Source organism: Cibotium barometz, chromosome 62 (assembly GCF_041138505.1).
Source record: "Cibotium barometz isolate CiBa-2024 chromosome 62, ASM4113850v1, whole genome shotgun sequence".
NCBI lineage: Eukaryota > Viridiplantae > Streptophyta > Polypodiopsida > Cyatheales > Cibotiaceae > Cibotium > Cibotium barometz.
In genome coordinates this window covers 10,349,702-10,372,932 of record NC_141107.1, presented here as the reverse complement: position 1 = coordinate 10,372,932, position 23,231 = coordinate 10,349,702, and the positions used below count along the sequence as shown (strand labels likewise).

Sequence of the window (23,231 nt, the reverse complement as noted above, 5' to 3'; positions counted from 1 at the left end):
TATGTTGAAGATTTTAAAGACAAGTGCAGGTTGGTTGCAAAAGGCAACAGAGTGGGCAGAATGTTTACGTTGGTGGATGTAGACATGCCTGAGATGAGTGCTGCAATATTTGCAAATGGTTCAGGGATTGTTGCAGACACAGACATTTGGCATAAAAGGATTGGACATGTAAATGTGCAGAGATTGAAGTCTATGTAGACAAAAGGAATTGTGACAGGGCTGCCAAAATTTAAAGTGGAAGGTATGCAGAAAATATGTGAAGCATGCCAATTTGGGAAGCAAACAAAGCATGTGTTTCCACGTAATAGATATGTGATCAGAAATGCACTAGATGTTGTGCATTCAGATGTATGGGGTCCTATACGAAGACCATATCTATGGGGGGCTGCAGGTATTATGTGACTTTCATTGATGACCACACAAGGAAAGTGTGGGTATATTTCATGAAGGAGAAGAGTGAGGTGTTCACTCACTTTCAGAATTTCAGAGCTTTGGTTGAAAAGCAAACAGGGAAATATGTAAAGTGCTTAAGGTCAGATGGAGGGGGAGAGTACTTCTCCAATGATGAGTTCTCTCAATTTTTGAAGAAGAATGGTATTCGGAGACAGTTTACATGCAGATACACTCCGCAGCAAAATGGAGTTGCTGAGCAGAAAAACAGGCACATTGCTGAGATTGCGCGAGCATTGATGGAAGAAAAGAATATGCCGCATTGCTATTGGGCTGAGGCTGTTTCTACAATAGTATACATCATGAACAGGACCCCAACTGCAGCCATACATGATGTAACTCCAGAGGAGATGTTTACTGGGGCAGAAAACCAGATTTGTCTCATCTGAAAGTCTTTGGATGCATTGCATATGTGCATGTGCTAGATGAGCTGAGAACTAAGCTAGATCCAAAAGCTGAAAAATGTGTGTTTATTGGATACTCCCTGGAGCAAAAGGGATACAAGTGTTATAACCCTACTACACGTGAGTTGAGGGTAAGCAGGGATGTTGTCTTTGAAGAGATGAGCAGCTGGTATGTTGCTGAAAAAGAAGCTGTTGGGGCTGATGTGAGTGGAAGTGTGGTTGCACAGAATGCAGGTCAGCAATCACAGTCTTTGAGTGGACCAGGAGAGTCCTCATCTAGTGGGTCTATTGATATACCATGGAGTGGCAGGCTGTCATAATACCAGTCCTGCAAATGTGATTAGTACATCACGTAAAGGAAAAGAGAAAGTGGTTGAGCCCCTTGGTATGCCTGACATTTCTGCAGGGCATTCTCATGTTGATGGAGAGTCTAGTGGCTCAGATATGAGCCTTGATGAGGAGCTTGGGATCCCAGCTATGAGAACACCTGTGTAAAGAAGGCTATGGAAGCCATAAATGAAAAGCTGCGAAGATCAGGGAGAGTGAGGAACCCTGTGTAGAGATTTACATATGATGGTTATGTGGCACATCACTATGCATATATGGCAAAGGTTGTGCAGGTTGTTGAGCCCACATGCATTGATGAGGCTGTTGGAAATCTGTGTTGGGAGAAAGCTATGGATGAGGAGATAGATGCACTATATGGAAATGAAACTTGGGATTTAGTGCAATTGCCTGAAGGCAAGAAAGCCATTGGATGCAAGTGGGTGTACAAAGTTAAACATAACAGTGATGGAAGCATAAACAGGTACAAGGCTAGATTGGTAGCCAAAGGATATGCGCAAACATATGGGATTGATTATGAGGAAACTTTCAGCCCAGCTGCCAAGATGGCAACGGTGAGAGTTGTGATAGCAGTGGCTACGTTAAAGCAATGGTCTTTACATCAGATGGATGTAAAGAATGCATTCCTGCATGGGGATTTGCAAGAAGAGGTGTATATGTTGCAGCCACCTAGTTATGAGGATGTGGGTCACCCGGAGCATGTTTGCAGGTTGAAGAAAGCCTTGTATGGCTTAAAGCAAGCACCAAGAGCATGGTCTGACAAGATTTTTGAATATCTTGTCACTATTGGCTTTCATGTAGCCAATGCAGATCTCTCGCTGTATGTGAGACATGGTGATAGAGGAGTTGTGCTTGTTGTCATCTATGTAGATGACTTGATCATTACGGGGGACCATGATGCAGAGATCTTTGATGTAAAGATCTTGCTTAGACAGAAGTTTGAGATGAAGGATCTGGGGGAGCTCAGATATTTCTTGGGCATTGAGGTGATTAGGTCACCACATGGTATTGGATTACTGCAGACACAGTATGGCTTGGACATGTTGTCCAAGTATGGTATGACAGGCTGTAAGCCTATTTCTGTGCCATTGGATCAGAATGGAAAGTTGAGTGCAGATTCTGGAGAGATTCTAGAGGACCCTACTATGTATAGGCGCATAGTAGGAAGCTTGATCTATATGACCATCACCAGACCAGATTTGAGCTATGCTGTTGGGTTGGTGAGTCAGTTTATGCAGGTTCCACGAAAACCGCACTTGGATGCAGTGAGACGCATACTGAGGTATGTGAAGTCTACTTTGCATTGTGGACTATTCTATGAGACTGGGACAGAGATATGTATACATGGGTACACAGATGCTGATTGGGCTGGTAGTATCTCATATAGAAGATCTACCAGTGGATTCATGTTTTCTTTGGGGAGTGCTGCTGTGACTTGGAGCAGCAAGAAGCAGCCTATGGTTGCTCTATCGAGTACAGAGGCCAAGTACAGAGAAGCTGCTATGGCAGCATGTGAGGTAGCTTGGTTGAGAAAGCTACTTACAGATTTGGGTCTATCAGTGGATAGACAAGTTGTCATTTTTTGTGACAACATTAGCAGTATACAGTTGGCCAAGAACCCAGTCTTTCATGCTCGTACGAAGCACATAGAGGTCCACTACCACTTCCTCAGAGAGAAGGTCTTGGCAGGAGATCTTGACCTTGTTTATGTCAGCACAGAGGATCAGGTAGCTGACATCTTCACCAAAGCATTGGGTACAGAGAAGCTCCGCAGATTCAGGGCTTAACTTGGTGTACATGAGATGGAGTTGAGCTCGAGGGGGAGTGTTGAGATATCGAGCTCGTCTAGTGAGGCGGTGGCCACTGATGACCCGCCTGGGGGATAGGCCCCACACTTACACCACTGGCATGGTTGGTGAGATCTTGGGTGATATGCAGCCAGTGGGATGACAGGCTGTGTGACAGCCATTCTAGAGACTGGCATAGTTATAGGGCCAGCTCATTTAGTCGGGTTCACACTATAGAGAACCCGTGTATGTATTTGGTTGAGTACCTTTGATATCGTGTGTACTCTTATTCTTGTATATGGTGTGTTGAGTGTTGAGTGAAGAAGAAGAAGATTTTCAGCCTCTCACCTTGTGTGTTCTCTATTAGGGTTTTGTGAGTGTGTGTGTGTGCTTGCAAGAGCTCAAGCTCTCTTCTCCCCTGCATCTTTTCATGGTATCAGAGCCTGGTTCGTGCTAAGGGCTGAGCTGCAAGCAAGAGAACCACAGGAAGCGGTACGAGGGTAAGAGCTTCAACTACTCTTCCCTATTTGTGTTGGTGACTACACCCTTGTCGGGAGCTCTACGGGAGGCACCGACAATGATCTCTGATTGAGGAGCTTTCTTCGTGGGAGTAAAGCTATAGGGCAACTATATTCAGAATTTTCTGGGCCGAAAACGCGTTTCGGGCGCGTCTGGACCTCCGTCTTTCAGAAAGCAGGCGATTTCGAGCACTGCGGGTAAGTCATGGATTCTCTACAGAACTCTGTTTTAAGAACTGCAGGAAGACAGATTGACTGTGCAGACACTGTTGGTGCTGCAAAGAGGTCTACAGTTGCCATTGGGTGTATGTATGCACATTGAAGTCACTGATTGTGACATTTGAGAGTACTACAGTACCGCTGTGCAGAAAATACAGCAGTTGTGCAAGAAAAACCAAAGTGCAGTTTCTGGTAAAATTGTGTGTTTGGCAAGATGTCTAATGATGGCATAACACAGATTGTGGCTGAGAAGCTGGATAAGAATAACTTCCATGCTTGGAGGTTTAGGTTGACTAATTTCCTGATGGGAAAAGGCTATTGGGACTACTGCAGATGTGAAAGAGTTTAAAGACAGGAACCAAGGAGCCAGGAAAGTAATGTATTGGCTTTCCATTAGTATACAGGACACCATGATTGGGCACATTCAGGATGCCAAGTCCCCCTAGGAGGCGTGGGATACCTTGGTAAAGCTTTATGAAACAAATACCAAGGCACGTAAGATACAGTTGAAGAATGAACTTCATACTGTGGAGAAAAAGAGCATGTCTGTGAATGACTATGCGTTGAAGATAAAGGGCATTGTGGAATCCCTTGCATCTATTGGTGTGTCAGTAGATGATGATGATAAGGTGGAGGTCTGTCTACGTGGTCTCGGGCCACAATACAAGGCGTTCAAGAGGTCCATTCAGACTCGAGAAAACATTCCCAACTTTACAGATTTGGTGTCTATGCTGATTATCGAAGAGAAGAACTTGGGTGAAGACCAACACTCTTCATAAAGCAAAAACAGTTTAGAGCAACAGGCCTTCTACACGAGTTTAGGAAGAGGACGAGGTAGAGGAGGCCGTGGACGCGGTCAAGGAGGTGGCCGAACAGGTAATCAGAATTATGGCCAGCAGAGCAGCAGCAACAACAACAGTCCCAGAATCAACAACAACAACAACACGCAGGTGTGGAAGAGGCAAATTCAGAGGCAGGGGGAGTCAAAGAGGCCGTGGAAATTGGCAAAGACAGTATAATGATGCACGTGAATGCTATTATTGCGGTAAGCGTGGACATGTGCAGGCTGAATGTTATAAGAAGCAGGCTGATATGCAAAATGGAAAAGTGCAGCAAAACAACTATGCATCCTCAAGCAAAAATAATGAGGATAATGAAAGGTTGTTTGTTATGCAGCATGTCGTGAATGCCATGTCTGAAAATGTTGATGCAGCACAAAAAGATAATGTATGGTATGTGGATTCAGGTGCTTCGAACCACATGACAAGTCATGGGGAGTGGTTCAAGGAGATGAAAAACCCGAAAAGACCAGGTTTTGTGGAAACAGGGGATGACACTGCTCATCCAATTGCCCATGTTGGAGATGTGCCATTGTCTATGCAGGATGGCAAAGTGAAGTACCTTGCAGATGTACTTCATGTACCGAACATAACAAAGAATCTGGTTTCAGTTGGCCAGATGATTGAGCAGGGTTTGCAGGTTCGGTTTAACCCTGATGGATGTTATGTTGAAGATTTTAAAGACAAGTGCAGGTTGGTTGCAAAAGGCAACAGAGTGGGCAGAATGTTTACGTTGGATGTAGACATGCCTGAGATGAGTGCTGCAATATTTGCAAATGGTTCAGGGATTGTTGCAGACACAGACATTTGGCATAAAAGGATTGGACATGTAAATGTGCAGAGATTGAAGTCTATGTAGACAAAAGGAATTGTGACAGGGCTGCCAAAATTTAAAGTGGAAGGTATGCAGAAAATATGTGAAGCATGCCAATTTGGGAAGCAAACAAAGCATGTGTTTCCACGTAATAGATATGTGATCAGAAATGCACTAGATGTTGTGCATTCAAATGTATGGTGTCCTATACGAAGACCATATCTATGGGGGGCTGCAGGTATTATGTGACTTTCATTGATGACCACACAAGGAAAGTGTGGGTATATTTCATGAAGGAGAAGAGTGAGGTGTTCACTCACTTTCAGAATTTCAGAGTTTTGGTTGAAAAGCAAACAGGGAAATATGTAAAGTGCTTAAGGTCAGATGGAGGGGCAGAGTACTTCTCCAATGACTTCTCTGAATTTTTGAAGAAGAATGGTATTCGGAGACAGTTTACATGCAGATACACTCCGCAGCAAAATGGAGTTGCTGAGCAGAAAAACAGGCACATTGCTGAGATTGCACGAGCATTGATGGAAGAGAAGAATATGCCGCATTGCTATTGGGCTGAGGCTGTTTCTACAGTAGTATACATCATGAACAGGACCCCAACTGCAGCCATACATGATGTAACTCCAGAGGAGAGGTTTACTGGGGCAGAAAACCAGATTTGTCTCATCTGAAAGTCTTTGGATGCATTGCATATGTGCATGTGCCAGATGAGCTGAGAACTAAGCTGGATCCAAAAGCTGAAAAATGTGTGTTTATTGGATACTCCCTGGAGCAAAAGGGATACAAGTGTTATAACCCTACTACACGTGAGTTGAGGGTAAGCAGGGATGTTGTCTTTGATGAGATGAGCAGTTGGTATGTTGCTGAAAAAGAAGCTGTTGGGGCTGATGTGAGTGGAAGTGTGGTTGCACAGAATGCAGGTCAGCAATCACAGTCTTTGAGTGGACCAAGAGAGTCCTCATCTAGTGGGTCTATTGATAGACCATGGAGTGGCAGGCTGTCATAATACCAGTCCTGCAAATGTGATTAGTACATCACGTAAAGGAAAAGAGAAAGTGGTTGAGCCCCTTGGTATGCCTGACATTTCTGCAGGGCATTCTCATGTTGATGGAGAGTCTAGTGGCTCAGATATGAGCCTTGATGAGGAGCTTGGGATCCCAGCTATGAGAACACCTGGTGTAAAGAAGGCTATGGAAGCCATGAATGAAAAGCTGCGAAGATCAGGGAGAGTGAGGAACCCTGTGTAGAGATTTACATATGATGGTTATGTGGCACATCACTATGCATATATGGCAAAGGTTGTGCAGGTTGTTGACCCCCAATGCATTGATGAGGCTGTTGGAAATCTGTGTTGGGAGAAAGCTATGGATGAGGAGATAGATGCACTATATGGAAATGAAACTTGGGATTTAGTGCAATTGCCTGAAGGCAAGAAAGCCATTGGATGCAAGTGGGTGTACAAAGTTAAACATAACAGTGATGGAAGCATAAACAGGTACAAGGCTAGATTGGTAGCCAAAGGATATGCGCAAACATATGGGATTGATTATGAGGAAACTTTCAGCCCAGCTGCCAAGATGGCAACGGTGAGAGTTGTGATAGCAGTGGCTACGTCAAAGCAATGGTCTTTACATCAGATGGATGTAAAGAATGCATTCTTGCATGGGGATTTGCAAGAAGAGGTGTATATGTTGCAACCACCTAGTTATGAGGATGTGGGTCACCCGGAGCATGTTTGCAGGTTGAAGAAAGCCTTGTATGGCTTAAAGCAAGCACCAAGAGCATGGTCTGACAAGATTTCTGAATATCTTGTCACTATTGGCTTTCATGTAGCCAATGCAGATCTCTCGCTGTATGTGAGACATGGTGATAGAGGAGTTGTGCTTGTTGTCATCTATACAGATGACTTGATCATTACGGGGGACCATGATGCAGAGATCTTTGATGTAAAGATCTTGCTTAGACAGAAGTTCGAGATGAAGGATCTGGGGGAGCTCAGATATTTCTTGGGCATTGAGGTGATTAGGTCACCACATGGTATTGGATTACTGCAGACACAGTATGGCTTGGACATGTTGTCCAAGTATGGTATGACAGGCTGTAAGCCTATTTCTGTGCCATTGGATCAGAATGGAAAGTTGAGTGCAGATTCTGGAGAGATTCTAGAGGACCCTACTATGTATAGGCGCATAGTAGGAAGCTTGATCTATATGACCATCACCAGACCAGATTTGAGCTATGCTGTTGGGTTGGTGAGTCAGTTTATGCAGGTTCCACGAAAACCGCACTTGGATGCAGTGAGACGCATACTGAGGTATGTGAAGTCTACTTTGCATTGTGGACTATTCTATGAGACTGGGACAGAGATATGTATACATGGGTACACAGATGCTGATTGGGCTGGTAGTATCTCATATAGAAGATCTACCAGTGGATTCATGTTTTCTTTGGGGAGTGCTGCTGTGACTTGGAGCAGCAAGAAGCAGCCTATGGTTGCTCTATCGAGTACAGAGGCCAAGTATAGAGGAGCTGCTATGGCAGCATGTGAGGTAGCTTGGTTGAGAAAGCTACTTACAGATTTGGGTCTATCAGTGGATAGACAAGTTGTCATTTTTTGTGACAACATTAGCAGTATACAGTTGGCCAGGAACCCAGTCTTTCATGCTCGTACGAAGCACATAGAGGTCCACTACCACTTCCTCAGAGAGAAGGTCTTGGTAGGAGATCTTGACCTTGTTTATGTCAGCACAGAGGATCAGGTAGCTGACATCTTCACCAAAGCATTGGGTACAGAGAAGCTCCGCAGATTCAGGGCTTAACTTGGTGTACATGAGATGGAGTTGAGCTCGAGGGGGAGTGTTGAGATATCGAGCTCGTCTAGTGAGGCGGTGGCCACTGATGACCCGCCTGGGGGATAGGCCCCACACTTACACCACTGGCATGGTTGGTGAGATCTTGGGTGATATGCAGCCAGTGGGATGACAGGCTGTGTGACAGCCATTCTAGAGACTCGCATAGTTATAGGGCGAGCTCATTTAGTCGGGTTCACACTATAGAGAACCCGTGTATGTATTTGGTTGAGTACCTTTGATATCGTGTGTACTCTTATTCTTGTATATGGTGTGTTGAGTGTTGAGTGAAGAAGAAGAAGATTTTCAGCCTCTCACCTTGTGTGTTCTCTATTAGGGTTTTGTGAGTGTGTGTGTGTGCTTGCAAGAGCTCAAGCTCTCTTCTCCCCTGCATCTTTTCATGGTATCAGAGCCTGGTTCGTGCTAAGGGCTGAGCTGCAAGCAAGAGAACCACAGGAAGCGGTACGAGGGTAAGAGCTTCAACTACTCTTCCCTATTTGTGTTGGTGACTACACCCTTGTCGGGAGCTCTACGGGAGGCACCGACAATGATCTCTGATTGAGGAGCTTTCTTCGTGGGAGTAAAGCTATAGGGCAACTATATTCAGAATTTTCTGGGCCGAAAACGCGTTTCGGGCGCGTCTGGACCTCCGTCTTTCAGAAAGCAGGCAATTTCGAGCACTGCGGGTAAGTCATGGATTCTCTATAGAACTCTGTTTTAAGAACTGCAAGAAGACAGATTGACTGTGCAGACACTGTTGGTGCTGCAAAGAGGTCTACAGTTGCCATTGGGTGTATGTATGCACATTGAAGTCACTGATTGTGACATTTGAGAGTACTACAGTACCGCTGTGCAGAAAATACAGCAGTTGTGCAAGAAAAACCAAAGTGCAGTTTCTGGTAAAATTGTGTGTTTGGCAAGATGTCTAATGATGGCATAACACAGATTGTGGCTGAGAAGCTGGATAAGAATAACTTCCATGCTTGGAGGTTTAGGTTGACTAATTTCCTGATGGGAAAAGGCTATTGGGACTACTGCAGATGTGAAAGAGGTTAAAGACAGGAACCAAGGAGCCAGGAAAGTAATGTATTGGCTTTCCATTAGTATACAGGACACCATGATTGGGCACATTCAGGATGCCAAGTCCCCCTAGGAGGCGTGGGATACCTTGGTAAAGCTTTATGAAACAAATACCAAGGCACGTAAGATACAGTTGAAGAATGAACTTCATACTGTGGAGAAAAAGAGCATGTCTGTGAATGACTATGCGTTGAAGATAAAGGGCATTGTGGAATCCCTTGCATCTATTGGTGTGTCAGTAGATGATGATGATAAGGTGGAGGTCTGTCTACGTGGTCTCGGGCCACAATACAAGGCGTTCAAGAGGTCCATTCAGACTCGAGAAAACATTCCCAACTTTACAGATTTGGTGTCTATGCTGATTATCGAAGAGAAGAACTTGGGTGAAGACCAACACTCTTCATAAAGCAAAAACAGTTTAGAGCAACAGGCCTTCTACACGAGTTTAGGAAGAGGACGAGGTAGAGGAGGCCGTGGACGCGGTCAAGGAGGTGGCCGAACAGGTAATCAGAATTATGGCCAGCAGAGCAGCAGCAACAACAACAGTCCCAGAATCAACAACAACAACAACACGCAGGTGTGGAAGAGGCAAATTCAGAGGCAGGGGGAGTCAAAGAGGCCGTGAAAATTGGCAAAGACAGTATAATGATGCACGTGAATGCTATTATTGCGGTAAGCGTGGACATGTGCAGGCAGAATGTTATAAGAAGCAGGCTGATATGCAAAATGGAAAAGTGCAGCAAAACAACTATGCATCCTCAAGCAAAAATAATGAGGATAATGAAAGGTTGTTTGTTATGCAGCATGTCGTGAATGCCATGTCTGAAAATGTTGATGCAGCACAAAAAGATAATGTATGGTATGTGGATTCAGGTGCTTCAAACCACATGACAAGTCATGGGGAGTGGTTCAAGGAGATGAAAAACCCGAAAAGACCAGGTTTTGTGAAAACAGGGGATGACACTGCTCATCCAATTGCCCATGTTGGAGATGTGCCATTGTCTATGCAGGATGGCAAAGTGAAGTACCTTGCAGATGTACTTCATGTACCGAACATAACAAAGAATCTGGTTTCAGTTGGCCAGATGATTGAGCAGGGTTTGCAGGTTCGGTTTAACCCTGATGGATGTTATGTTGAAGATTTTAAAGACAAGTGCAGGTTGGTTGCAAAAGGCAACAGAGTGGGCAGAATGTTTACGTTGGATGTAGACATGCCTGAGATGAGTGCTGCAATATTTGCAAATGGTTCAGGTATTGTTGCAGACACAGACATTTGGCATAAAAGGATTGGACATGTAAATGTGCAGAGATTGAAGTCTATGTAGACAAAAGGAATTGTGACAGGGCTGCCAAAATTTAAAGTGGAAGGTATGCAGAAAATATGTGAAGCATGCCAATTTGGGAAGCAAACAAAGCATGTGTTTCCACGTAATAGATATGTGATCAGAAATGCACTAGATGTTGTGCATTCAGATGTATGGTGTCCTATACGAAGACCATATCTATGGGGGGCTGCAGGTATTATGTGACTTTCATTGATGACCACACAAGGAAAGTGTGGGTATATTTCATGAAGGAGAAGAGTGAGGTGTTCACTCACTTTCAGAATTTCAGAGTTTTGGTTGAAAAGCAAACAGGGAAATATGTAAAGTGCTTAAGGTCAGATGGAGGGGCAGAGTACTTCTCCAATGAGTTCTCTGAATTTTTGAAGAAGAATGGTATTCGGAGACAGTTTACATGCAGATACACTCCGCAGCAAAATGGAGTTGCTGAGCAGAAAAACAGGCACATTGCTGAGATTGCGCGAGCATTGATGGAAGAGAAGAATATGCCGCATTGCTATTGGGCTGAGGCTGTTTCTACAGTAGTATACATCATGAACAGGACCCCAACTGCAGCCATACATGATGTAACTCCAGAGGAGAGGTTTACTGGGGCAGAAAACCAGATTTGTCTCATCTGAAAGTCTTTGGATGCATTGCATATGTGCATGTGCCAGATGAGCTGAGAACTAAGCTGGATCCAAAAGCTGAAAAATGTGTGTTTATTGGATACTCCCTGGAGCAAAAGGGATACAAGTGTTATAACCCTACTACACGTGAGTTGAGGGTAAGCAGGGATGTTGTCTTTGATGAGATGAGCAGTTGGTATGTTGCTGAAAAAGAAGCTCTTGGGGCTGATGTGAGTGGAAGTGTGGTTGCACAGAATGCAGGTCAGCAATCACAGTCTTTGAGTGGACCAAGAGAGTCCTCATCTAGTGGGTCTATTGATAGACCATGGAGTGGCAGGCTGTCATAATACCAGTCCTGCAAATGTGATTAGTACATCACGTAAAGGAAAAGAGAAAGTGGTTGAGCCCCTTGGTATGCCTGACATTTCTGCAGGGCATTCTCATGTTGATGGAGAGTCTAGTGGCTCAGATATGAGCCTTGATGAGGAGCTTGGGATCCCAGCTATGAGAACACCTGGTGTAAAGAAGGCTATGGAAGCCATGAATGAAAAGCTACGAAGATCAAGGAGAGTGAGGAACCCTGTGCAGAGATTTACATATGATGGTTATGTGGCACATCACTATGCATATATGGCAAAGGTTGTGCAGGTTGTTGAGCCCACATGCATTGATGAGGCTGTTGGAAATCTGTGTTGGGAGAAAGCTATGGATGAGGAGATAGATGCACTATATGGAAATGAAACTTGGGATTTAGTGCAATTGCCTGAAGGCAAGAAAGCCATTGGATGCAAGTGGGTGTACAAAGTTAAACATAACAGTGATGGAAGCATAAACAGGTACAAGGCTAGATTGGTAGCCAAAGGATATGCGCAAACATATGGGATTGATTATGAGGAAACTTTCAGCCCAGCTGCCAAGATGGCAACGGTGAGAGTTGTGATAGCAGTGGCTACGTCAAAGCAATGGTCTTTACATCAGATGGATGTAAAGAATGCATTCTTGCATGGGGATTTGCAAGAAGAGGTGTATATGTTGCAGCCACCTAGTTATGAGGATGTGGGTCACCCGGAGCATGTTTGCAGGTTGAAGAAAGCCTTGTATGGCTTAAAGCAAGCACCAAGAGCATGGTCTGACAAGATTTCTGAATATCTTGTCACTATTGGCTTTCATGTAGCCAATGCAGATCTCTCGCTGTATGTGAGACATGGTGATAGAGGAGTTGTGCTTGTTGTCATCTATGTAGATGACTTGATCATTACGGGGGACCATGATGCAGAGATCTTTGATGTAAAGATCTTGCTTAGACAGAAGTTCGAGATGAAGGATCTGGGGGAGCTCAGATATTTCTTGGGCATTGAGGTGATTAGGTCACCACATGGTATTGGATTACTGCAGACACAGTATGGCTTGGACATGTTGTCCAAGTATGGTATGACAGGCTGTAAGCCTATTTCTGTGCCATTGGATCAGAATGGAAAGTTGAGTGCAGATTCTGGAGAGATTCTAGAGGACCCTACTATGTATAGGCGCATAGTAGGAAGCTTGATCTATATGACCATCACCAGACCAGATTTGAGCTATGCTGTTGGGTTGGTGAGTCAGTTTATGCAGGTTCCACGAAAACCGCACTTGGATGCAGTGAGACGCATACTGAGGTATGTGAAGTCTACTTTGCATTGTGGACTATTCTATGAGACTGGGACAGAGATATGTATACATGGGTACACAGATGCTGATTGGGCTGGTAGTATCTCATATAGAAGATCTACCAGTGGATTCATGTTTTCTTTGGGGAGTGCTGCTGTGACTTGGAGCAGCAAGAAGCAGCCTATGGTTGCTCTATCGAGTACAGAGGCCAAGTACAGAGGAGCTGCTATGGCAGCATGTGAGGTAGCTTGGTTGAGAAAGCTACTTACAGATTTGGGTCTATCAGTGGATAGACAAGTTGTCATTTTTTGTGACAACATTAGCAGTATACAGTTGGCCAGGAACCCAGTCTTTCATGCTCGTACGAAGCACATAGAGGTCCACTACCACTTCCTCAGAGAGAAGGTCTTGGCAGGAGATCTTGACCTTGTTTATGTCAGCACAGAGGATCAGGTAGCTGACATCTTCACCAAAGCATTGGGTACAGAGAAGCTCCGCAGATTCAGGGCTTAACTTGGTGTACATGAGATGGAGTTGAGCTCGAGGGGGAGTGTTGAGATATCGAGCTCGTCTAGTGAGGCGGTGGCCACTGATGACCCGCCTGGGGGATAGGCCCCACACTTACACCACTGGCATGGTTGGTGAGATCTTGGGTGATATGCAGCCAGTGGGATGACAGGCTGTGTGACAGCCATTCTAGAGACTCGCATAGTTATAGGGCCAGCTCATTTAGTCGGGTTCACACTATAGAGAACCCGTGTATGTATTTGGTTGAGTACCTTTGATATCGTGTGTACTCTTATTCTTGTATATGGTGTGTTGAGTGTTGAGTGAAGAAGAAGAAGATTTTCAGCCTCTCACCTTGTGTGTTCTCTATTAGGGTTTTGTGAGTGTGTGTGTGTGCTTGCAAGAGCTCAAGCTCTCTTCTCCCCTGCATCTTTTCATGGTATCAGAGCCTGGTTCGTGCTAAGGGCTGAGCTGCAAGCAAGAGAACCACAGGAAGCGGTACGAGGGTAAGAGCTTCAACTACTCTTCCCTATTTGTGTTGGTGACTACACCCTTGTCGGGAGCTCTACGGGAGGCACCGACAACGATCTCTGATTGAGGAGCTTTCTTCGTGGGAGTAAAGCTATAGGGCAACTATATTCAGAATTTTCTGGGCCGAAAACGCGTTTCGGGCGCGTCTGGACCTCCGTCTTTCAGAAAGCAGGCGATTTCGAGCACTGCAGGTAAGTCATGGATTCTCTACAGAACTCTGTTTTAAGAACTGCAGGAAGACAGATTGACTGTGCAGACACTGTTGGTGCTGCAAAGAGGTCTACAGTTGCCATTGGGTGTATGTATGCACATTGAAGTCACTGATTGTGACATTTAAGAGTACTACAGTACCGCTGTGCAGAAAATACAGCAGTTGTGCAAGAAAAACCAAAGTGCAGTTTCTGGTAAAATTGTGTGTTTGGCAAGATGTCTAATGATGGCATAACACAGATTGTGGCTGAGAAGCTGGATAAGAATAACTTCCATGCTTGGAGGTTTAGGTTGACTAATTTCCTGATGGGAAAAGGCTATTGGGACTACTGCAGATGTGAAAGAGTTTAAAGACAGGAACCAAGGAGCCAGGAAAGTAATGTAGACAGTTTCTTCTCCCCTGCATCTTTTCAATGTCAGTGCCAGCTACCAAACCCGATAGTGATATAAATGTCGATCGGTCATGTAGGCACCTCGTGAGTGTCAGCTCATGTTTGAGCTTACCATCTCAATAGTAGAAGCCACCAGCGGCGGCGGTCATACTAGTGGTAGTGGTGGTGGTGGTGGTAGCATTGGTGGTGGGATCGATACTTTTACTCTACTGCATTGTCTCACGAGTGAGCTAAAAGTGCTTCAATTGAGGCCACTCTAGTCCCCACTCTAGGTCCCATGTCCCAAGCTACCCCACTCTAAGCATTCATACTCCTATCACTCCTTAGTTTCCATCTACTTACACTCCCTACACTAGAGCACCTATAGGATATTCTTATTGATGCTACAATGATGTATTTATCATTCAAAATGATGTAGATGCTACCATCTTGACATGTATGCGTTAACTCTTGTCAGTTCAATTCTCCCACGATATCCTCACAAAGTGGAAGGATTAAATTGATGAGAAGAAGAGAAATATCCTTACCTAACTCTATCATCGAGGGTTCCTATAGCCAAACAAAGATGTGAATTTTAGTAGAAAGTGGATGCTAAAGAGGATGATAAAGCACAATGGGCTCTTGAATGAGGTTGGAGGTACAAGATGTGATTAAAGAGGGCAAAATAATCGCTCATATCATCTTGATGTAGATGATTGAAGGAAGGTCATGGTCGAGATGCTTAACACCCCACTGACTATGAACAACAATGGGAGGTAGCTAGAGTGCAAGATAGAGCATATCTCAAACATTTGGGGGCTTATCTTCTCAGCACTAGCAATGCTAGACGCTTTGGTGCATACTTTGTAAGTGAATCCCTCACATTTACTCCATAATTTTTGTGCATTGCATATATTATATGTGTACTCAATTGTCTTCACAAATGTGTGTAGAAAGAGGCAACTGGTTGACCCCATGGAGGCATGGAACATCCACATTGCTTGAGAAGTTAGGCATCCAATTAATTAGGCCATGTTGTCAACTATGTTGTAAGTATAATGGTTTGCTAATTAAGTTTGCAACTTGTGGTTTGGTAGCATGTAACTTATGGTTTGGTATCATGCGACTTATGGTTTCCATATTTATACAAGGAATTCTGAAAGATGCTCACAATGACGAGGAAAGGGAAAGGAGGCGATGGAAATGATGACAACGAGTAGAGAGGTTATTGTTTAATACGAATGTTTTTTTATAAGAGCTTGGCTCTAATATTTCGTAACACATAAATAGAAATGATGAGAACAAGTAGATAGGCTGTTGTTTAATATAAATGTTTTTTATAAGATCTTGGCTCTAATCTTTTGTAACATAGAAATATAATGATGCTCTCAGTAATATAAACATAATCATAATGTTTTTTATAAGATCTTGGCTCTAATCCTTTGTAACATAGAAATATAATGATGCTCTCAGTAATATAAACATAATCATATTTGTGTGTAGAAATTTGAGAGCCTGTTGGTACTAGTGGAGATAGACTAGGGCTGGCAAAGCTGCCAACCCTAGTCTACCATATTCTTCCAATAACAAAAAACTTATATACATTTGGTATAAGCATCAGATTTTACTAGAGGTGATAAAAATATAGGTATATGCATCATTATATTCATATTCCGATGCTTGTTATGATGCCTTTACCAATGCTTATTTTGACACTTTTATTGCCACCCACTTTTTTGACACTTATTTGCAATGGTCCTGTACTGATGCTTATATTGGTAATGGGAGATGATAAAAGAAAAAAAAATCCTAAGTCTAAGATGTCGGTATGGGTGTTAGTATGGGATCATTCTATTCATACGTCATTTGGTCTATATCAACATCTGGCAAATCATTGACATCGATATCTATAAAAAGCTCTATTTCACTAGTAGATGATTTGGTGCATACTTCAACGTCATTATTGGTGCAAGTTTACTTATGCTCCACTATGGTTTCTTTATTTTCTTGAACATGTTCATTTGCAATCTCATTCTCATATTGAATGATTAATGATGTATCATGGTCTACTTTTACCTCCTCCAATGTCTCCTTGACCTCTTGATCTTGAAAGACATTTTGATCAAGGGGACACTTATATAACAATTTTTTAAGTCGAGAGCTTACCGTAACCTTTCTGAATCAAGTGTCATTTGGTACTTTACCTTAGATCACAAATGCAACTTCCTATATGAGTGTGCTAGCTTGTTCCTTTCATCTTCACTCCATTATCACACTAGATACATCTTTGCTAAGGGGTTGAATGTAGAGATTTCTTTGCCTAGATGGAATCAAGAAGGAGATAGCCTTTAATGATGTTTCTCTCTCACAAAAGGTGGATAGAAAATAAGATAAAGAGAGGGAGAAAACTATAAACAAGCCTATCTAGCCAGCATCCATCAAGCAAGAAAGATTAAATAGAACACAAGAAACAAGAGTGAACGGAGAAAAAGGAGAGCTCACAAGTATTATATTTCAAGGTAATTAATGTTTATTGCTCAATGTCAAAAATGACTTGTACATAAGTGATTAACTTTTGCACTAGGCTAGATAAGATGTGAAGATAGCCTAGGCCACTAGTTCTAGTCAAAATCATGTACATACATGAAGATAGTGACTTCCCTATTTGGTATTAATATGATGGTAAGGCCACTTTATAAAGTCAAATACCATCTTACAAAAGGTAGGGGGACCATTTAAGCACCTAAGATGGTAAAGTGCCTTACATTATATTGAGTGGGTGAAACCATGTTAATATAGAAAGTGGTTAACATAACATGCTCTTTCAAACATGTAATATGGAAAAGTTCTTTATAGTTGATATCAATCCAATGAAACCATGTTAATATGGAAAGTGGTTAACATAAGATGCTCTTTCAAATATGGAAAAGTTCTTTATAGTTGATATCAATCCAATGAAACCATGCTAATATAGAAAGTGGTTAACATTAGATAGATGCTCTTTCAAACATGTAATATGAAAAAGTTCTTTATAGTTGATATCAATCCAATGAAACCATGTTAAATTATGAAGTGGTTAACATACAACCCTTCTTAATGGTGACTATGTTCTTGTATTATATCCAAGTCAGTGCCTAGGTCAATGGTGAAGTTGCTCTACTGAGTTGGAGAGGTGTGGATGGTCTAGGATATATCGTAAAGTTAGCATACAAGGTTAAGTGGTATATTTGGGACCTTGGATATCGGTAATGTTTTGATAATCTTTGGATAGTCATGGTGGTATAGGCAACTTATCCCCACGTTACATAAAAGGTATATATATAAATGTATATGCAATGTAGGTTTGGGATTGATGAAAGGTGTATATGATGTAGAAGTTCTTTACATGAGGCCTCCTTATAATGTTGAAGTAGCTTGGGCCATTAAAATTCAGGTGTTGGTAGAAACTAACCGTACCTTTTGATTGGAAAAACTAGTGTTAGGACCACCATTGAATGATTCCATGGGTAGACGGAGCTAGACCTAGTTGGTGGGACAAGATATTATTCCTAGATCTTGCAGCTTGTGGTTTCTTAAAGATTGGACTTCTTCATAGCTAATGCATCAATCCACAATAAGGTTTTGTCTATGTGAAATGGGATCAAACAGAGGTTGTTGCCTTAAAACTCTTTGGAAGTACCTGCAAGGTTGGGGGTTATCTAGGAGATGAGCCATACCATGGGCCAATCAATGGTCCCCCCCCCCCCCCATCCATAGATGTACTTGGAGGGTTTTCATTGACAAGGTTAGTTTCAAATGCATGTGTTATGTGAAAAAAAAGCTGATTTCCTAATGAAATATGTAAGTAGCATGAATGGCCACAATGGGTAAATGTTGATGCTAATATGTAGGTAACATGGCATGGGCACTGGGTAAAAGGTGTGGACCTAATGAAATATGTAGGTAACATGAATAGACAATGGGTAAAATGTTTACCCCATGTGTGTGCTCCTCAAATCTTAGATATTTAATCAACTCAATTGCATTCTTTAGCTCAAGTGTCATTTGGTACTTTTGCATATAGAGCCACAAATGCAACTTCCTGTATGAGTGCACTAGCTCATCGTCCATGTCCTCAGTTTGTTATCATACCCAAATTCTCCTTTTGTAAAGGAGGTAAAGATACAACTTTCTTACCTAGGTGGAGGTCTAGGAGACAAGGTGGTGATATCCTTCACAGTGGTTCTCTCTCATAAGAGGTGAATGAAGAAGCCAATCATAGTGGGAGAAACCATAAATAAACCTATCTAGCAAGCGTCCCATCATAGAACTCAAGTTGCAATACAATATAAGCAAGAGGGTAGGACGAAGGAGAGCTTGCCAGATTCTGTTGTAAGGGAATGAATGTGTATTGCTCAATGTCAAAATTGTCTTATATACATGTGGCTAGCTTTGCCACTATGCTGGACAAAACATAAAAATGCTCCCCCACTAGTTCTAGTTAAAGCTAGTATATACAAAAATCACTTATATACAAGTGACTAGCTTTCACACTAGGCTGGACAAAACTTAAAATAGTCCCATTAGTTCTAATCAAATCAAGTGTATACATGAAGTTAGTGACTTGCATATTTGGCATTAAGCTCTGGTGATAAGGCCTCATTTTGTTAAAAGGATCCAACACCATCTTACAAGAGATAGGTGCCCTTTTTTAAACTCTTAACACCATCTTACAAACCTACCCTTTTTTATCAAGTAAGATGGTAGAGCTCCTTTTGATGCTTTAAGGTAGGTTGGCCAAGTGAAATCGTGTTAACCTATGAAGTGATTAATATATTGCCCTTCTTAATGGTGATGACTACATCCTCCCATCACGAATGTATGTAGTGGTGAAGCTACTGCCAAGTCAAAAAGGTTTAGATTTATACACTGTGAATTTGGCATGTCTCATTAAGTAGTAGATTCGGTACCAATACACAGGCACAGTAAGGCATGTTGTGATAATCTTTGGGTAGCCCTAGTATGAGGTAGCTCCTAGACTTAGATATACCATGAGACCATTAGTGTATCTAATGAGAAGATTGAAATTGTGCCATAGAAGCTATAAATCAAGGTGTTGTTGCTAGAAGCAATGGCCCACACCTTTTGATTTGACAAAATTAGTTAAGTGGGTTAACACACCACTAGCTTCACCTTCATCCTAGCCACTTTCATTCTCCCCACACCACCACGACCTTCGTTTTCTTCCTACATTACATAATGAAAAGTAAAAACATTTAGTGCTAAAACAAGCTCATATAAATCTTCAAATAAATTAATCACATGTGAGATCAACTACTCTCTAGTTGCACTGTGCTCTCTAGATGTCATCATCAAGGTAACCCCCCGACTCTTGTTTAAGCCACTCCCAAGCTAAAGCTTTAATACGATGTCTGTAATATTTGTTCTCTTGTTCTCTTAGGGTACGGCCAACATTTCCTACAATTATGAATATGTAGCGCATGAAATTAAATGCATGAAAAACATGACACATAATAAACCACGTATCTAACAAATGAATCTGGAGATCCAAGCTACCTTTCCTCCAAACCCATATTTTGTGGCACCATACTTCTCTCATTACAAATGGTGCACTGCCTTTTGTTGTAGGTACTGCTTATTATCTTTGACGTCCCTAATCACATTCTTCCACACACTAAGCTAACATGTCTCTTTCTTTCCTCACACATCTCTTTATGTGCAACCTCATGTTCAATATCGTTATGATGTGCTATCTAGACCAAGGGGGGTCATCATAACACACAATAAGGGATTAGAAACCCGCTCATGCATGCATTGGACAACATAGACAAAGCCTTTGTCTCTTTGTTTTCCCCATGTTTTGAAGGTGTTCTTGTATGTTTGATTCACCACTTGATAGAAGCTATAGCAAAACCTTCTCCCTGTATCATCCATAAAAAGGCCACCATCATCAACCCCACAAGGAATAATAAATAGTACCTTCCTAGGCTCCTCATTGTCACACCTTATGCATAAGAGGCTTGTGCATCAACCTTATGCATAAGCCACAAGCTTTATGCATATGAACCTTATGAATAAGCCATAGGTCTTATGCATAAGCCATAAGCCTTATGCATGAGCCTAATACATAAGCCACAAGACTTATGCATAAGCATAAACCTTATGCACAAGCCATGGCCTTATGCATATTCAAGACTTATTCAAAATCCACAAGCCTTGTGCATAAGCCTATTAGGCATACTCTATACATGCATAAAGGAGGCATTCAAACTAACCCTAAAACCTAGCATCCAAGGATGCAAACGAGAAAAGCATCAATAGCAAAATTTCTTATGTGTAAGAGCTTACCTAGAGTGGTCAAGAAGAGTTTGAGAAGAGTTTGGCTAAAAAAAGGCGAGACCTATAATACAAACAATTTGATTTATACCGGCAAAACTAAACATAAGAGGGGAGTACGCATATTGTTTTCCTTGTGCAATATATAATTATGTCTGTGTGAGTGCCCTTGATGTAGGATGATTACATGAGGATGACTGCATGATAGCATCAAGGGATATCACATAAAAGTATCAAACTAGACAATTAGTGTGAGATTCAATATGATGATGTAGGATAATTATTATCTCTACCGATGTTATGGTGCTTACACTCGACTAATGAGAAAGCAATGCCAACACCAACAAAAAGATAAATGTTGATTGTTGTGGACTCCTAGAGAAAATATTGAGTAGTAAGCACATGTGCAAAGCTTGCTGTATAAATAATTGTGCGGTGACGTGCTTGCCAACGGTACACGTAGTTCAATTTGTCCGAAATACTACCAATTTTTATCCAGTGAACATTTCAACACCTTCCCACAAAGCCACAGGCACACCTAAGTTAGCCATTTGTATTAAACGCAACTCGGCCAGGCAAAATAAATTTGCCGTGGAAAGTGCCTCTAAGAATGCTGCTGTCCATGCTATAGCTGGGGGGGATTCGACACGCTTAGAGGTTGCCCAGCTTGAGTAGTCGCACGATTTCTCTCTTCCTTTTCTCTCTGTCTCGCGCGCGCACACACACAACGCTCACACAGGGGTAAAGGAGAGGTGTGTTCAATTTACTTGGTGGAGGTTGCTACAGAAAGAAACTACACCTGCAGCGCGTTAAGAAGCAAGCTCCTGAGAATGATGATCGACGGAATGCAGATGGACGTCTTCTCGGAACCAGGCTTGCTGGTGGTGATCCCAAGCAGGGGAGTCGTTCAAATGAAGTGGGTGCGTGTGTATCTCTTGGCCTTCGGGAGCCCACACGCCTGTGGCAGGATCCGGCACCCACCACCAAGTAATGGTAGAGCTGGAAGCTTTCTTGTCAAGCTCTTCGTCGTAAGGATCCACTGCCTTTGTTGCATATGAGATTTTACGAAGCGAATGATAAGGGGAGCTTGGTCTTGATCTGCACGAGGATCACAAAGCAAGGGCAACCATTTGAGGTGGTGGGCGACGAGGCAGTAGGAGAGTGTTACGCACTGCGTCATAGTTTTCCATAGCTAGTAGTAATGGAGAAAAATCACTCACCGTAGGTTTGATGTGAGCCGAATTTGCTTCAAGGCAGCTCTTGTGGTGCGCGCAGCCAGCTGCACGTAGAAGGAATGCGCCATTAGTTACGTTCTGCGTCTAGAGAGGGAAATATGCTTTGAGCAAGGGTAGGAGATCGGGCAGCTTGCAGAATACCAGAGCAGCCCAAACACACGATATCCTCGTTGTAAGCAGAGTGGGGTGTCTCTTATCGCGTTGGTTGTGACAGTATACGTGATGACTAGGGTACACGCTACAATATGCCACGAGTACCCTGATCAGATGTCTTCCTTATTAAGCGTGGTGCTGTGAACCAAAAGTCTTCCGTGTTGGGTAACTAGTTACGCTTCACGAACTCAGGTACCCTGAGTGGGTTTGCAAACCGTACTCCTGAGTCCTTACCAGTGCCCAATCTGTAGTTTTTGAACCACTCGCCATTGAAGTTGGAACGACCCATGCTTATCCACAATCGCTCTTGGAAGTTGAAAAGCTCACATCAATGGCAGAAATGACTGTGACAGACCATTACTATGCATCAATACACATCGTGGGGCCAAATCCCGATTAAACCTAGGGATTTGGGACTCAAATTTTGATTATTACTGTGACTCGTGAGTGTTCACTGAAAAATGTAAAATAAAGCAAGTTATAAAAATTGCTAACTTCTTGTACAAGTTCTAATATTCCAAATTCAAAGAAATAAATTACAAATTTTCAAATTCAACGTGTAGAAAAATTTTAGTAGAAAAGTGAAATTACAAAAACTTTTTGAGATGTGATTGCAATAATAAATCACTTTTACAATTAAAAATTTATCAGATGTTACAGAAATTTGACTACCAAAAATAAACCAGAAATAAAACTTCCAAATACATAAGTCTAAAAACCCTGAGTATTTTCAATGACGTATATCCACAAAAAATTAATTCCATCATACTTCAAAACTTCCAAGTACAAAATATCATACATGAAAACTTTCATTCAATCTACTTGTGTATAAACATATCTTAATGTGTATACTCTAGCTCTGCACAGTCCAATGGAATTTGTAAAATCAAAACACGTAAGCGGAGGATGTTTTTTGAGGAGGAAGGCATCTCTTCAACAGTGGGGGGGAGCGAGCTCTTCTACAGTGGGGGGA

At 42.5% G+C, this 23,231-nt stretch overlaps 1 protein-coding gene across 1 annotated transcript; it reads right to left on the bottom strand.

Moving 5' to 3' along the window:
* Positions 1-21,610: 21,610 nt before the first annotated feature.
* Positions 21,611-22,233, bottom strand: LOC147604128 (uncharacterized). Its single transcript, XM_086795099.1, has 2 exons — positions 22,091-22,233; positions 21,611-21,968 (listed from the first exon to the last, which is right to left on the bottom strand). The coding sequence occupies exons 1-2, from the start codon at positions 22,171-22,173 to the stop codon at positions 21,680-21,682; spliced, it is 372 nt and encodes a 123-aa protein (XP_086651225.1). The 5' UTR covers positions 22,174-22,233; the 3' UTR covers positions 21,611-21,679.
* Between the last annotated feature and the right edge of the window lie 998 nt (positions 22,234-23,231).

Coding starts and splice junctions, on each gene's coding strand:
- LOC147604128 (XM_086795099.1), bottom strand. CDS start 22,173: ATGGCGCATTCCTTCTACGTGCAGCTGGCTGCGCGCACCACAAGAGCT. Junction 21,969..22,090: donor CGGCTCACATCAAACCTACG/GTGAGTGATTTT, acceptor ATCCTCGTGCAG/ATCAAGACCAAGCTCCCCTT.